Source organism: Sebastes fasciatus, chromosome 13, assembly GCF_043250625.1.
Source record: "Sebastes fasciatus isolate fSebFas1 chromosome 13, fSebFas1.pri, whole genome shotgun sequence".
Classification (NCBI taxonomy): Eukaryota; Metazoa; Chordata; class Actinopteri; order Perciformes; family Sebastidae; genus Sebastes; species Sebastes fasciatus.
The window spans coordinates 32,380,732-32,398,819 of NC_133807.1; the positions used below are offsets into that span (position 1 = coordinate 32,380,732).

The 18,088-nt window shown below is 41.6% G+C and overlaps 1 protein-coding gene across 16 annotated transcripts in view; it reads left to right on the forward strand.

The window, feature by feature from the left end:
- The first annotated feature begins 346 nt into the window (after positions 1-346).
- The window catches only part of cacna1aa (calcium channel, voltage-dependent, P/Q type, alpha 1A subunit, a), a 138,121-nt gene continuing 120,379 nt past the window's right edge, over positions 347-18,088 (forward strand). For 9 of the 16 annotated variants that reach the window (XM_074656997.1, XM_074657002.1, XM_074656998.1 and 6 more), the window contains exon 1: positions 348-2,179. In XM_074656997.1, coding sequence (XP_074513098.1) covers positions 1,828-2,179 — 352 coding nt within the window. In that variant the 5' untranslated portion in view covers positions 348-1,827. Of the gene's footprint in view, positions 2,180-18,088 lie in introns of all 16 variants that reach the window. The other 7 variants (XR_012596825.1, XM_074656995.1, XM_074657007.1 and 4 more) reach the window with 3 other exon arrangements.

The window sequence follows — 18,088 nt, forward strand, 5'->3', positions numbered from 1 at the left end:
TGCGCGCAGCCATTGTCAGCTTTGGGGTTGCAGCTGTAGATCTGTTTTTTTGCATGATGAAGCTGCATGATGAAGCTGCATGATGCCAACACCCAAACTCTTCTCCACACACACACACACACACACACTGTGCACGCGCATCTGGCTATAATAATAATAAGCATATTATTATTATTATTATTATTATGATAGGTGTTTATATGAAGCATACAGAGGTGGAATGAAAATGAGATAGCAGTCACACAGATGTCACCTCATCCTCTCTCTCTGTCTGCCAGCAGCCTCTTTTACGCATTATGAGAGACTGATGTGGAGCTGCATGTGGAGAGCTCCAGCAGCAGAGAGGTCCAGGCTGGGCAGGGCTGAAGCACCTTAGAATAAACAGGCTGTGTGTGTGTCGATGCCTCCGTCCGTGACACACACGCACACACACACACACACACACACGTCTGCTGGAAGTTGGAGGAGCTGCGTGCGTCATGTGCTGCGGCTGCAGAACCGATCAGCCTTCTCATCATTATAGTTCACGCAAAAACTGAAAGGCAGAGATTTTTTTTGCGCGCGGACTGAATTCCAAAGAGACAGCCGGTCTCCTCCCTTTCATTTCTTTTTTAGTCTCCATCCATTCACCGATCCATCCATCTCTCTATCCATCTATCCGTCCGTCCGTCTGTCCGTAGAGGAGGCCGTGAGGAGCTCTAGCTGCTCCAATGAGAGACGGAGAAAGGACGCGCTTGCAGGACATTCAGGCTCATCGGTGCGGACGGAGGTAGAGACTTGTTTTCTGGGCGGTGGATGGTGGATGGTGAGGGACTCTTTCGGCTCTGCTGCACCTCGACCAGCCCAAACCAAAGACATGAGAGGCTGCAAGACGGCGACGGAGGAGGAGAAGCGGCCGTCGTACCTTTGTCTTTGACGACGCGCAGGTGATGGAGAAGAAGAAGATGAGGGAGGATTGTACCACATTCATTTGAGGAAAAAATATTTCATCTTCAGCATCTCTCGACCACAATGACGCGGACATTTCAAAGGAAAACGGTATTTTTCTTTCTCCTTTCTACTCGAGGTTGAGAAAAAAAAAAGACGCATTGATAACAAATGTCACATTTAGTCTCCAGGCTTTTTATCAGAGCGCACTGCTAGAATAAAGATAACTGTAACTAGTATCGCCACACACACTGTGCCAAACATTGCGGATGTTTCTTATATAAATAAATAATAGTAGTCCCTTTTTTTCAATACCTTTTCAAGTCTCCAACATGCAGAGTTGAACGTCACTGACGGCTACAGCTGCAGGAGGGGAATTATTTAACATTTTATTGTCGACTGATTTCTTTATTGAGGCCTGTGTGACATTAGAGAGGCGGTTACATTGCTGTCATGAGAGTAAATGAATAAGTGGTCCAGCAGAGAGGTGCAGAAGGCTCTGAGGCAGGCATGAAGCAACCGACCATGGACAACATGAAACATTCATGGACAGTCTCCACATGATTCCATGTTGGAGGCGACTCCTGCTTCATAGGGACACGATAAGAAGCGACTGAGACCGAGACACCCTACAGCATATATACCCTGCAGAGCAACCAGCCAGCCAACCCACTACACATTGCATTTCCTCACACCCACAATCCTCGTCTGCAGAAAGCATCTCTGAGATCTGCTCTCAGGTGTTCATCTTCAGCTTTTCTTTACAAAGACAAACCCGTTTTGTGCATAAGAGACGTTCCGACCCAGATGGGATGTAATGTTGTGTGGCTGCACAGCTGAGCATTGGTCTCCTTCTTCTCCGCTGCTGCTTCGTGAAGATTGGCTTTCGGTGTGTAGAGAATGGCGCGGTTCGGAGACGAAGTGCCGTCCAGGTATGGCGGTGGTGGTGGTGGCGGTGGCGGAGGCCCTGGCGGTGGTGGCGGAGGCCCTGGCGGCCGAGGTGGGAGCAGGCAAGGAGGACCTCACGGACACCAGCACGGACACGGTCACGGCCACGGTCATGGCCACGGTCCACCCGGAGGACCCGGGGGCCAGAGAGTGTACAAGCAGTCTATGGCGCAGAGAGCCCGGACCATGGCCCTCTATAACCCCATCCCGGTGCGACAGAACTGCTTCACTGTCAACCGCTCGCTCTTCATCTTCAGTGAGGATAACTTCGTCAGAAAATACGCCAAAAAGATCACCGAATGGCCATATCCTTTTTTATACCTGGCACAGTACAGTGAGTAACAGCTCCTACTATATATAAGGCCCGGCCCAGGACCAGGTAGGCCAGACCTCTCTGTCTCTGTCTCATTCACACACTGTTAAGAATCTCCCAGTAAAGAACTGGCAGCAGGGTTGCCTTTATGTTACTGTAAAATTAACATTATTATACTGTCGCCGACATTTACAGCTTTGTACTGTTAATGAAAAATACAGTTTGAACTTTATTAATTTCACAGTATTTTACAGTTCATTTACTGTTTAAAGATACATCTTATAGCTGTTTTCACTTTTATTTTACATTATCTTACTGATTTGTTTTAATGCACTATTTAGGTTGTAGAGGTTGTGTCTGTAGAGGTTCTACTGTTCTAATGGAGAACAAAGATGGTTCTGTAGAGGTTCCACTGTTCTAATGGAGAACAAAGATGGTTCTGTAGAGGTTCTACTGTTCTAATGGAGAACAAAGATATGGCTGATGTAAAGCACTGTGTTTAGGGGACCAGGTAGGCCAGACTTAGTGTCTCATTCACATGTTGTCTTATTCCATTTAAAAAGGATCCCCATTAGCTGATACCAATGGCACCAGCTAGTCTTCCGGGGTCCGAAATCAAGTACATTACATTTATCACATACATACTATATATACAACATCATATTTGTGTTACACTAATAACATTAAAATTTTCTAAACATATATAAATTTCACATTCATACACAATCTTCCACAACCATTTAGCCTCCAGGCCCATCATCATCAGGGAAAAGGAACAAAAGAAAAACCATACATGACCGACACTGGACTATCAATCAGCTGCTCCAGTAATGTGTTCTTAGATGGTATTTGAATGAGGATTTGTTAGAGGATTGACGGATGTAAAGAGGGCAGCTATTCCAATGATTGATTGATGGCACCATAAATGACTTTTCTTTTTTAAGGCATTAGATTTCGGGTGAGGTAACATGATTTGGCCATCACCTGCTGTTCTAGTGAAATTACTGTGAACGTCTCTGCATAGAGATTTAGAAGAATAAATGCTCTTACTAAAGAATGGCGCTGTGCTTAAGGCGAGTCTTTTCTCTACTGGTAACCATGACAGTTTATGATGCATGCTGTCTGTGTTCGGTCTCATGGGGCAGTGTAACTAACTAGTCTTGCAGCTCTGTTTTGGGCAATTTGTAGTTTCCGCAGTACACTGAAGACCAGACAGGTGAGCAATAGTCCAAGTGGCTTAAACTTAAAGATTGAACTACTTGTCACATGTGAGCAGATGTGAGGTAGGCTATACAGGACGAGATGCTTCACATGTAATGTATAGTTAATTAAGAGGAAGGGGGGGCTTTTATGAGGCTGTTGGTCACCATCAATCACATCTGTTTGTAATTTCATGTCACAGTCGCGAGGGACCTGCTTGATGTATGTGTCCTGTGTGTGTGTGTGTTGGTGGTGGTGTGTGTAATAATGTGGATGGGGGGGGTCTAGATGGCGCTGCTGGTTGCTGATGTCAGCATGCATGTGCAGTATAGGCCTCGCGCCGCTATATAAACAGGAGAGCGAGGGAAGGGGGGAGGGGAGAAGAGATGAAAATAATCTACAATTTGTGTGTGCGTGTGTGTGTGTGTGTGTGTGTGTGTTTGTGTGTGTGTGTACGTGTGTGCGTCCTTGCAGTGATGCACACACAAGCTCCCATATCAGCATGATGCAGGTGTCTTTCTAGATATGGTGTGTGTGTGTGTGTGTGTGTGTGTGTAGAGGTGGTAGGTGTGAGTATAGAAGGCTGGTAAAGCTGGCAGTAGGCAGTATATGTTTGGCATCATTGGGCAAAAAATTCCATAATAATCTTTATCAACATGTTATAATTCAAGTGTTCTGAGAGATAACTAGACTTTAAAGGTACCATATTGTAAAAAAAAAAGTGACATTTGCATGTCTTTTATATTATAAAGCAGGTTTTAAGTTCTATATAAATACCGTGAAAGTATCGAAACACTTAATCCATGCACAGAGAAACACACACACAGCCCCGTATTCAGAAACTGTGCAATACGTTTGAAACAAGCCGTCAGGATTTCTGTCCTTTTGTGATATTACAAATCTACAATATTTAGACCATTTCACAGTTTTAAACATAAACACTCTGAAGGTGTCCCCAGTTTATATTCCTGTTGCTAAATGACATCAGCTGACAGGAAGTAAACATGGACCCAAGCTGTTGCCTAGCAACGCAATTCTGTTGCAACACCATTCTGTGTTTCAGACAGGAGGGTAAATAAAGGTATATTCAAGCAGACAGTATGAGGAAAATAATGTTTTTTTTTGAAAACATTAAAGCATGTAAACATGTTCTAGTAGAGACCCAGAATACAAGTATGAACCCTTTAAAAACATCTAGCCCGTGACGGGAGACTTTGACTAATCACAGGTCGTTTTATTGCGAGAGAGCGTTCCTATTGGCTGTGCTCCGGTCATGTGACCGAAACTTGCTGTTCCTTCAACAGATTTCACAATGTTGGCTCCGGCGGCGTCACAAACCTTCTCATTTTACAGCTAAACCGTGCACTACAAGATGATTCTGAAAACATTTGAGGAGAGAAATAGGCATTAACGTAACAGAATATTGATTCATATTTGATCAGCGCTGCCTAGTTTGACCCGTTTGGTTGGAGTTCGTGAATGATTGACAGCCGGCTCTCATAGACGGCAGCTGGACAGCAGATCAGCAGATCAGCTCTTACTGCTTGTTTTCCTCCTGGTCTGTGAAATCTTGCAGATGCTGTTATCATAAACCTTTATTTAACTAAGAAGTCACATTGAGATTAAAACCTCTTTTACAAGTGCAGACCTATAGCCAAGGCGGGGTCAAACAGCAGCATCCAACACATAAAAAGACAACGTAGAATCACGACAGCAACAATACATGATATCATTATATGGTGCATTAACAGGGCAGCATGTTGGTCATGTGTTTGCTATTTAATTGAAATAACTGCAGCTTGTTAGGAGCCCCGGAGGACACCGGAGGACACCGGAGGACACCGGAGGACACAGAGGCACATGATTTTCCCCATTTTAAGCCTCCTCTTAATCACACAAGCTGCAGGTGTCACTGAATGAATGTGCCACCATTTCAAACTGTGTGTGTGTGTGTGCGTGCACTTACAACCACTAAGTATGACAGTGTTAAATTTCCAGCATTTCCATCTTTCATGAAAGCAGCATGTATTGCACCATTCGGGGGTGCCAGTGATTTCAGTCTATTTCCGTTAGCAGGGTTCGTGTGTCTGTGTGAGTGAACGCATGCACAAAATGTGGAAGTTAAGTTTCCGTGTGTGAGTCTTAATGACAAGAGGGGAAATTGGAGTAATGATTGTATTGATCCACGCTGATGCTCGAGCCGTGACATAACTACACACACTAATTGGGCTTGCTCCAGTGGTGAAATGCAGGAGCTACTTATAGAGCCTCTGAATCACGTCTATTCACCGTCTAAATGACAGACATGAGTGTGTTAGTGAGAGAGAGAGAGAGAGAGAGAGAGAGAGAGAGAGAGAGAGAGAGTGTTTGCAGGAAATCTGATGTTCAATATTCATAGATTTGCTTTCCTAAATACTATACAGCGAGTTAATAACTCTAAGATTCACATGCAGTCTTGAAATAGTGCATTTATACCGAATGAATTTAGTCATTTGTAATGTTTTGAAATGGTGGATTTCTTACTTTGGGGTGTCAGTTTGGTTATTGATCAGGATGTGTTCCTTGCTTACAGGGTATATAAGGGTATTCCATTTCAATAAAAATGCAGACGGCTTGTGTTTACGTATTGTACCGATAGAAAAGAAATGCAAAACTAACTGATGGCTGAGAAAGAAAAAATGATTTCAACTCCTGATAACAAAATGGAGAAAGAATAACAATACTGGCAAGAAATGTTCAGAGGGTCTCCTGGGGCTTCCAACATGTGAGGCCGTGTACACAGGAAACTATAGATCTGGCTTTTGAAATACATATAAAGTGGCTTAAGATGAACCCTGTTAGGTTAAAGTTCAGACGACTTTCCTGAGCGGCAAGTTGTGATCGACCTGTTTTTTTTAAAGAGGACATTTTGAGACGTCACAGTCGGATAAGCAAACGTGTAAATGATAAAACATAATGATGATGGCTGAATTCCATTTAGCTGCTTCAGTTTCAGGGTCTTGGCAACGTGCATGCTGGCTCGCTGTCACGGCTCACTGCGACACATGAATAACACGGAGCCGTTGTTAATGTTATTAGTAATGTGCTTTTCCTATGACAACTAGTCTGCTGTATACAGTCATATAGCTGTATACAGCAGTATATTTGGCTGGTATACAGCCGGTTCGGTGCGGTGTCAGCAGTTATGCGGGCGCTGTACCGTTAACCGTTGTGTTGAAGAGGGAGCTGAGCCGGAAGGCAAAGCTCTCGATTTACCGGTCCATCTACGTTCCAGCCCTCACCTGCGGTCATGAGCTTTGGGTAGTGAATTAGATCGCGGGTACAAGCGGCCGAAATGAGCTTCCTTCATATAGGGTGGCTGGGCTCAGCCTTAGAGAGAGGGTGAGGAGCTCAGACATCCGGAGGGACGTCAGCGTCGAAAGGGGGCCAGCTGAGGTGGTTCGGGCATCTGATCAGGATGCCTCCTGCACGCCACCCTTTGGAGGTTTTTCCGGGCACATCCAACTGTTAAGAGGCCCGGGGTAAACCCAGAACACGCTGGAGAGATTATATATCTGGTCTGGCCTGGGAATGCCTCGGGGTCCCCCAGGAAGAGCTGGAAAACGTTGCTGGGGAGAGGGACGTCTGGAATTCCCTGCTTAGCCTGCTGCCCCCGCGACCCGGCCCCGGATAAGAGGAAGAAAATGGATGGATGGATGGAGTATATTTGGCAGCATGGGATATGTCCATAGCCTTGTGACGATGGGTCTGGTGAAGGCAGAAAGCTCAACTACCATAAATGGAAATGTATAGTATCTTCTTTGTGTTCCATAATAACCTTTCAGCATATTGTAATTCAATTGTTCTGAGAGAATAGACTTCTGCACCTCCTCATTACTGACCAATCGCAGGTCATTTCAGAGAGAGAGAGAGAGCGTTCCTATTGGCTGTGCTCCGGCATGGTGGGCGGTGCTTGGCATTTCCTCAACTTGATCTCAACATGGCTGCCGGGTCACAAACTTTCTAATTTTACAGCTAAACAGAACACTACAAGATGATTCTGAAAACATCTGAGGAGAGAAATAGACATTACAGTAACAGAATATTAATTCATATTTGATCAGCGCTGCCTAGTTTGACCGTTTGGTCGGAGTTTGTGAGTGATTGACAGCTGCTCAGAGACGGTAAGGCTCCAGCTCGGCTCTGATTGGTTGTTTTCCTCCGGTCTGTGAAATCCTGCAGATGCCGTTAGGAGCACCGGAGGACACAGAGGAACACGATTAGTTGTTGTTCTTGATACAATTCTTAGGTTAATCTAATATTTAAATAGCTTTAGATGCAGAACTGAGTATATACTAATTCATTTGAAGATTTTATAAGTGTTTGCTCAGATATTATTATCTAAACACAGAAAACAGATGAGGTTTAACATCTCTGCTGACATTAGTGAGGGCGGTTGGTTTCTTGGAAACGGTCGGTGACGGTCTAGAAAGCAGCTGCTGAGGAGAGTTTCATATTATATTTTTGCTGAATCTGCAGTAATGTATCTACAGTATTTGGGATATTTCAGGTCCTTCAGGTACACGGTCCCAACACCAACACCAACACCGACGTCGAGGTGTTTGATACAATAACATGAACGCTAGTAGACGATCTAATGTAATCCAGCTCTGCAATAACTCCAACCTTGGTGAAGCTTGTAATGTTCAATATTTGCTGAGTCTGTGATTCAATTTATCGGTAATTTCTGAAGCTATGCTTTGTGGTGTTGTTGTTTATTGGATTGTAATGAATTGTGAGGTGTAGCTATAGTACAGCATTTTATCCCCCCCTCTCACCAGGGAGTACATTATACTGTCCGTCCTCGGTATATAACTTGGTCTATTGTGGGCAATCTTGAGTACATTTGAGACACAGATGATGTTATTGTGTGGCTTAATATGGCCAAACTAACCAAGATGAGGTTAGACGGAACAAAATGGATTTAATGAAGTGCTATTTTGAGATTTTCATAACCTCCTTCAATCGATATTTCAAAGACAAAAACCCCACAGCATCTTCTGAAGCTCTTCCCAGTAAAGCTCTCATCAATAATCAGGTATGAAATCACCCATTGTTTTGTTGAGGATTTAGTTATATATCTGCCCGATTCATGCTTAACTGAATGGATTACTGAATTACCTAATGTGCTAAAAGCTTGAGACGGTTGAGGTAGTCGTGCACGTGGTAACAATGTTAATCATGAGGTCGTCTCAGGTGACTCCAGACACCACTGCACCACTGTGGACATACATCCAGATGTTCAGTGTCTCATCAGCTGATGTGCTTTCAGGCAACTGGTTATAATATTTCAGATCAGAAAAATGATATTTGATGGAGTCAAGGTAGACTTCAATCGCTTATCTTTGGTAATATTAACCCCAATCAAAGTCTTTAATCTATTTTTACACACTGTTCTCTGGATATATACCGTGCTGTGTTAAAACCCACTCCTTGTACAACATTGTCAGCAAATAATCCTCAGAGTGGCACCCAGCAATTTATCTATTCATTTATCGTCACAGAGAGACTGAAAGCTGCTTTTGAACCTCCATTCTTTCTTCATGCTAGGGTCAAAGTCTCCAAATCTCACCACAACAGGCCCACACTTACAATCCCCCCACCACAGATACTTTATCACCATACATTAAAGATGTGTATGATGTCATATTGGGAAAGAAATAGTTAATATCAGGGTCATACTGCCAAACACTGAACATTAAACCAGCAGGAGGCAGAATATTTTTGGTATCATTTGGCATCAATTCCATAATAAATGTAAAATGAGAAAGTTTGCTCCGGCTGGCGGTGCTTGGTATTTCCTTAACTGATCTCAACATGGCTGCCAGGTCACAAACTTTCTCATTTTACAGCTAAACAGAACACTACAAGATGTTTCTGAGAACATCTGAGGAGAGAAATAGTCATTACAGTACACAGAGGCGGGCCAGCCAAAAATCCTACAAATGCAAAAGTCAGAGTGACTGAATGTTGAAGTTACACGATTGGTCAGCCGAGCGTTGGAGTTCCCTCATTGGCCGTTGCTCTTTCAAAATGAAAAAGCAGGAACAGTCCTTTTATAAATGAGCCCGTCTGGCTCACGAAACCTGGTGAAACTAGGCAATTTAGTTCTTAAATGAAACCAGATTCAGCAGAGGCATTGCCTGTTTCTAATTTAAAATGTTTTCAGAAGTAGATTTTGGTGGATGATTTAGACGGGATAACAGAAAAGTTTACGAGCAGGCCGCCACGTCGTTTCCTGTTTGAAACGGCGAGCAGAAAACCAGGGACCAATCAGGTGCATTCAACGATAGGGTACGCCACCGCTTGAACGGCCAGTTGAGTGGAGCAGCGCGCCCACTAGTCAAAGAGTATAGAAGCAAAGAGACAAATCTAGCCGCTGCCACCATATTGGACTGAAAACGCTTATTACCTCCGCCGAGACCGAAGGCCTCGGAAGGAGGTTATGTTTTCACCGGCGTTGGTTTGTCTATCTGTCTGTCTGTTAGCAGGATTACTCCAAAAGTCCATGATGGATTTGAATGAAATATTTTGGAGGGGTGGGGTGTGGCACAATGAACGACCCATTAGATTTTGGTGGCGATCCGGCTCATGATACGGATTCAGGAATATGTTTAAGGATTCCGATCAGCCAGAGCATTAAGACCACAGAGTATAACACATGCGTAGTGTAACTGATGACGCGTTGATGTCGCGTGACCCCGCCTCCTTCTGAGAGCAGAGAGATCCGTGTGTGGATGTGTGGCGAGACATCGAGGTGCGGAGGGAGCTGCTGTCCATCCGCGGTGAGAAAGAACAAAGCGGATGAGAGACAACGTAGTGTAACGTTCTACAGACATAACAAGGCTGCTGAATGAGAGAGGCATCCGCCGATACGTTACACTGAAACACACCGTGTTAATAACAAGCCGACCACCTCATGGTACCGCCAGCTGTGAGCTGTGATCAGTTTTTAAAGTCACGCACCTTGGCGGAGGTCTGCGCTCTCCGAGTGCCATTCTAGTTATAATATTTTTCAACACAGGACATTTCGGTAGAATATGACAATAGAATAGAGATCATTTAGTTTTACTTTTGTACAACGTTTTACTGGCGTCTGGTGGTTGCTTTCAGTCCAAAATGGTGGAAGTAAGCTCTGCTGCTGGGCATTGATGTTGCAATGGAACGAACTTCTTGGCAATATAAGTTTTTTAACCTATAGTGTCCTCGCCGGACCCGATGGACATGTACCGCTGCATTTAACATTATAGACATGACCACTGACTATTTGTGTAACAATTCAGCCTCAAATTCACAGATCGAGTCCCTAGTTTTAAGAGTTTTTTCTTCTTAGTGGTAATACAGTGAATCTTATTGCATAATGAAGAAAAGGGCTCATAAATATTAATGGTATAGTTCATTAAATTAAAGGAGGGGGACTGTGATTCATTCATTACCAACCTGCAGCCATCAGAAGTGTCACCAGATGATGATGATGATGCACGTGACCGATGTTTCACCGAGCAGAGACTGAAACAGCTTTTGGATTCACCAGATGTACGAGTCTCAGTGGATTCAGCAGAATTATGACCCACGGCTTTATTTAGCTGTGTGAACTGACTGGACCCATGGGAGTAGTAGCATATAAAAAAAACTATTCTCTCACATCCACGTTTTAGATACAGATATTTGGTTGTTTAATTAGAATTAGCATTACAGAGTTCAGGGTGTTACTGTGCCATTTGAAATAGGCAAATAGTGCCTTGTTAAATACAATGAATACCAGCATTTACCTTTCACATTGAGCTTAATAAACATGCTGAACCTTAGACACACAGTGTCAGGATAATCTCTGAATTTAATGTTAGTTAAGAATGAGTGCATGCTTTAGTGTCGGGTGAATTAAGGCTGATTGGGACATAAGGATGGGACAGTATAACTATACAGGGTTTATTTTCTTACCATGAAATCACATTTTACCGGGTAAATTCTATGTAATATCTTGAAAGACACTTCCTTAACTTTGTTATTGATGCAGTATTTATCACCAAGCTTTCTCCCACTGTACATCCTCAAATAAGGAAGACCAAAAACATCCAGATGAAGGCACAGAAACATAACTGAAGGTGTTTCTAATATGTTTGTTAATCTCTTTCACTATATTACTACCTCACATATAAATATTTTCCACACAGTCCTCTGAATTGAAAGATTGATCAACAGTACCAGGGGTTTCGTAGAAGTATAAGGACACTTTCTGGTTTAATTCTTTATAAGATAATAAATAACCTCTTTTATTGAGTAACCAACTGTCAGTATTCCTTTATTAAATCATGTGCGATAAAAAAAAGTCCTATTTTCTTATATTGAATGTCGTCATTGTTTCATATGAAATACCTATAAAAGTCATGTTTGTAAAATATGCTGTCAGTGCTTGCCGATGAAAATTTGCTAACTTAATCTGGGTTTTATCAACAGAGAAGTCACATTTTAATAGAAATTTGATACCACTAACTGGATCATTTAAAAAAAAAAAAAAAGTATTTAATAATCTACTTAATCTTAAGAGTGGAAAAAATCTAATCTTATTTATTTAATTTAATGCTTTCTTTGATTGAAATCATGCTCATTAACAAAGGTACATATACTGTACATAGACAGTTGAACAAGAAGACAAAAAGAAGACAAAACTAAAATAATTAGCCTACATACACATTTTATTTTATTTTATTAAAAACAAAAAAGTTGATTTGTGACCTACTTTGCAATTTACGGTAACTTAAAAAAAATAAAAAAAAGTATTTGCCTTTATTTCACAAACTGGTCATAAAGGTTTAATTACAAAGACGTGCAAAACTGTAAAAGGAACAACAAGACAAAATAACAGATGCCAGGGAAAATAAACATTTAGATAAAAATATTAAAGGAGGTGCTCCTTTAATGCTCCTAACGGCATCTGCAGGATTTCACAGACCGGAGGAAAACAACCAATCAGCTGTAAAGTGAGAGTTTGTGACCCGGCAGCCATGTTGAGATCAGTTGAGGAAACACCAAGCACCGTCCACTAGCCGGGGTCACAAACGTTCTCATTTTACAGCTAAACAGTACACGACAAGATGTTTCTGACAACATCTGAGGAGAGAAATAGACATTACAGTAACAGAATATTGATTCATATTTGATCGGCGCTGCCTAGTTTGATCGTTTGATCGGAGTTCGCGAGTGATTGACAGCTGCCTCCGTTGAATGAACAGCCAATAGGAACGCTCTCTCTCTCTCAGAAATGGCATGTGATTGGCCAAAGTCTCCCGTCACAGGTTAGATCCAGAGCCATGAGGAGGAGGCTGATAATGTGCTCAGAAATAACATATCCTGTTACATGCTGCTGGGGGAAAGTTGAAACTAAACGGATAATCCTGTATATGACCTTTAGAAATTAAATCCCCCGTTGGCTGCCCCACTGACCTTTGACCTTAAATGCCCATTTGACCTTGTCGAATCCACACCAGGAGTTAATGTAAACCAGCTGCAAATCATGTATTCACTTGTTTGTTTCTGTGCAGATAGGTATTAAGTGTCAGCTAAGTTCATAATGTGCACATCTGCAGGACACTAATTTTAGCAAGCATAACAAAACACACATACACTACACTACACACATACACTGCACTACACACATACACTGCACTACACACATACACTGCACTACACACATACACTACACTACACACATACACTGCACTACACACATACACTACACACATACACTGCACTACACACATACACTACACTACACACATACACTGCACTACACACATACACTACACACATACACTGCACTACACACATACACTACACTACACACATACACTGCACTACACACGTACCATATGGTGCTGCCTGCGTCATCAGCGTTCACTTAAGTGTGTTTTCCTGTGCCGTTGTAAATGGAGAGGAAGTCAATATTATGTTCTAGCTATCTATAGTAGCCAGCTCAATATGAAATATAATACAAGTAATGTGTTTTATTATGAATTAACCACCCTTTCATAATCAGAAGATGTTAAGTTAGAATATTCTGTGGACTAAATAAACTGTGTTAATTCAGCAAAATCTAAGAGCATGCATGCCGTTAGTTGGTGCTTACTGTAGATGCCATGAGTTTTGTGTTTATGTGCTTTAATAGAGCCTTAATCTCCCAGTTCCATATCTGATCATGTGACCCAGAATCAATGACGGATCAAATGACCATTCAAGACGAGGTTTAATGTCTTGGCTCAGCTGTTTCACCGAGGAGTCAACCTCCCTCTTCTGTGTCTAATATACTTTATATGTACTGTTATACTAGTAGTACAACCTCATACTATACTAGCAGTACAACCTCATACTATACTAGCAGTACAACCTCATACTATACTAGCAGTACAACCTCATACTATACTAGTAGTACAACCTCATACTATACTAGTAGTACAACCTCATACTATACTAGTAGTACAACCTCATACTATACTAGTAGTACAACCTCATCCTATACTAGTAGTACAACCTCATACTGTACTAGTAGTACAACCTCATACTATACTAGTAGTACAACCTCATACTATACTAGTAGTACAACCTCATACTATACTAGTAGTACTACCTCATACTATACTAGTAGTACGTACTGATTTGGCCAAAATGTAGCATGTAGTATGCGAACAAAAGCTAAATCTACAGTATACCAAAAATACCCGGATGTCGTACTGATTTGGAAAAAATCTCCAGTTTGCATCGGACCAGTCTACCTCACCTACTGTATCCCACAATGCAAAGCGCTGGACTGCTACAGGCTACGGTTACAACAACAACAACAGCCAGAAACAGCTCTCGTTTTTTTACATTTTGCGTAGCTATTTCATCACTAAATTCACTTCTGAACATTTCTGAGGCGAGAAATCAACTGTGTAGATTTAGAATATTGACAGTTTTACGGTATTAGATGTTGAACCGAACATTTGCTCCGACGTTTTCAGAGTTTAAAAGCTCCACAAACTGCCGTGACAGCTAGCTATAGCGCCTGCCGGGGTCGCTACCTCTCCAGCCAGCCGGGCGGTCACGCTCACAGACCGCTATGAGCTGGAGCTCTCTAGAGACCGGTCTGTAGACGAGGGGCTTTTATTTCCTTGATAGTTTGTTTAAATATCACAACACTAATGTTCCATTATAAATGAACAGGAACCTGTTTATCTGCCTTTATGGAGTTGAAAAGCTCCACATCGCCCACGGGGTGTAGCTCAGCTCGCCAGCCGGCCGGTGACGCTCACAGAGCGGCTACAGAGCAGCAGAGTGGCGAGGGAAGAGGAGAGAGGAGAGGTAAAGAGCAGCCTCTGACGGGGCAGAGAGATACCTGCTGAGACAACATATTACTCTAACATCTGGAGGAGATCAGTCCACTGTTTATTTGCTGGAACTGAAAAAGCAGTTTGAGTAAATGTTGTGGATCAATGTTTTATATTTCCCGTCTCCCCTCGTTGATGATCCTGTTTGTCTGACTTCACTATGAGCTGTTAGAATAAATAGTTTAAACCTGCAGTATCTTATAAAGTTAACTAACAGAACATAAACTACTAAATCAAAGTTGTATTGTTCAGTAATATTGTAATAGTGGTACGAGTTTGTTTTAAGAGCTGGTTTAAAGGCTAAAGCCTGGTCTAACATACTGCTTAATACATGACTTTAACTGTTTCATACTGCATACTACTGAGGAACGCAGTATGCAGTATGTACTGTATATGTAGGTTGGTGTAATGCCTGTTGTATGTGTTACTTCCTGATTGTGTCAAGGGAAGCACACTAATATTGTTCAGGTCTGCGAGTGTGTCTGACATCCGCATATTTAGTGTACCTGACCACCAGGCCACCACGGAGAAAAGTCAGGTCTCTCACTTCCTTTGCAATAATGTGAGTCGTGTCCAGAGACGTACTGTACGTACTGTACGGTACAGTAAGTGATCAAGAGAGACAGACGGGGACAAAGTGAGAAACAGACCCAGGAACAGACGGATGGAGGGACCTGGGTGGTTTTTGGGTGGATGTGGAGAGTCAGTGATCTACGTTCACTGCAGAATCTAAATTATTTATTGGCCTTTCTCCAGCTTGCAACTGTCAGCTGATAACTACACAGAGACTTAACATCAGCTTAGTTTTCTTTTGCATGTGTGTGTGTGTGTTCAGGATTTGCGTGTTTGAATGCATTTTGTTTATCGCAGTCAGTGAGGTCAGTCATTCTTATGCTGCTTACCTTTTAGTCTCTCCTTTCATTTTGTTCTTTCAACAAACATACATGAACTCTCAGTGCACACTCTGCTCTCTCCTCAATCTGGTTACATCCATGAGTCTTTATCTTTGACGTCAGGCCTGCCTAAAAGTAACAGGAGCCGCTTGAAAAGAGGCACTTTTCAGTATAGCGATACGCTGCTCCCCCCTTCCTTCAACCCTCTCCACTCTGACGTCCTCCAGTTGACGTAGAGACCTGATTGTTAGGAAAGTTTATAGCATTATCATGGAACATATGTGTGTTTCTGTGTTGCCACACTGTTAACATGAGGTAAACAGTTTGTTTTGTCTTTCAGACATTTGGGTGAGGGGTTAAATGCAGTAAGTGAAAAACACAACACCTACTAACATCGCGATTCAATATGTATTGCGATTCTACACGATTTGATATTACAATTAAGATTTTTGAGGAAACCTGAATAAATCCAGTTGTTTGAAGGAGAAGTTTTAAAATATAATCCCGGACGAGCCCCCAATTTGTCATAACCCGGCCCGTGGGCCATGACAAAAATGGCAACGGACACAAAATGCCAAATAATATAAAGTATTTATTATAACAAATAATATGAATTAAGAATTAAATGTACTTATGGAGTGTGTTAGTCAGTGAAATCAGTAGTGTCAATGTGGGTGTGCTTGAATAATGTAGTGTGAGGTGTTGTGTAGTAAAAAGTCAAACAAAAGCTAAGCAAAGCAATGTGTCGAATGTCCAGATCATCAATATAAAATAGATACTAGAGAGGGAATTATGACCTGTTTAACTTCCTAACACTAACACTAAACAGCTTATAATACATCATTAAAACTACTGATGCCAAACATTTTTTTTTAATCAAAGCAAATATGTAAATAAAAATACAATAATTAATTTCTTAATCATTTGAATTGTGTTTTTATGCAACCAACAAAGGACAGTACTGTGTACAGTACCCTCCCAGCCCCGAAAAATAGGGCTCCCCCTGCAAGCCGAGGTGTAATTCGAACACTGTAATATACCATGCATGTCATCTATTTTTCGTGTAAAATATATAGAACATCATATCTAAAATGTTATTCCTTCATTTAGCGCACAGATTTCAAAAGTGGCAGATAAAAAAATACTTCAAAAAGTGAATTTCAGAGCCGGGTAGGTCAAATTCTGTTCCCGCTCTGCTGCTAATATGCAGCTGGAGTAGAGAGACAGAACAGTGAGATGGACTATGGAGTGACAGATATAAAGAAAGGAGGGGGGGAAGTCAGAAAGACAGAGACATTATAGAGAGGGGTAGACTAATGAGAAACAATGGAGAGAGAGAGAGAGAGAGAGAGTCAAGCTGCCTGTCTGCATATAAATCATTTAACACAAAGCGGTGGAGAGTCAAACACTCAGGGTTGGCCAGCTACACTGCAGCCAGAGCACAAACCTGTTTTTGTCACTTAGACAGACATTGCATTGACTTAGAGACTTACCCTACCATAAGGGCTACATGCCTAACCCTAACCCTAACCCTAACCAAAAAAACAAAGTCTTAACCATAAGATTTAATGGTTTACCATGCAGAGAGACTAGCTTTTTGGTCTCCAAATGGAAGGTGAGTTCCCATAATGTACACACAAACATACAATGTGCAGCCAATTAGACTGTTATCAGGCTATTAAATAGGCGTTATCAGTTGCTATAAGCCCCATAGATGTGGGTCAGTAGGGGCCTACTACAGCCACTAGTAGGTTTTATCATGTATTCACTTGGTCGATCACTGAAAGAAGGTATAAAAGAAAAACACAAAACACAGGGTTTTCACCCAGGAGACTGGGGATCGCATCCCGTGTGAAACTAACAATGTGTTCATAGTTATTTTAACCCCAAAAACAATGTTTTTCCCTAAACTTAACTAAATGTTTTTTTGTTGCCTAAACCTAAAGAAGTTGTAGTTGTATTGCCTAAACCGAAATAAGTTGTAGTTTTATAGTCTAAACCTAAAGATGTTGTAGTTTTATTTTGTCTAAACCTAAAGAAGTTGTAGTTTTGTTTTGTCTAAACCTAAAGAAGTTGTAGTTTTGTTTTGTCTAAACCTAAAGAAGTTGTAGTTTTATTTTGTCTAAACCTAAAGAAGTTGTAGTTTTGTTGCCTAAACCTAAAGAAGTTGTAGTTTTGTTGCCTAAACCTAAAGAAGTTGTAGTTTTATTTTGTCTAAACCTAAAGAAGTTTTAGTTTTATTGCCTAAACCTAAATAAGTTGTAGTTTTATTGTCTAAACCTAAAGAAGTTGTAGTTTTATAGTCTAAACCTAAAGAAGTTTTAGTTTTATTGTCTAAACCTAAAGAAGTTGTAGTTTTGTTGCCTAAACCTAAAGAAGTTGTAGTTTTGTTGCCTAAACCTAAA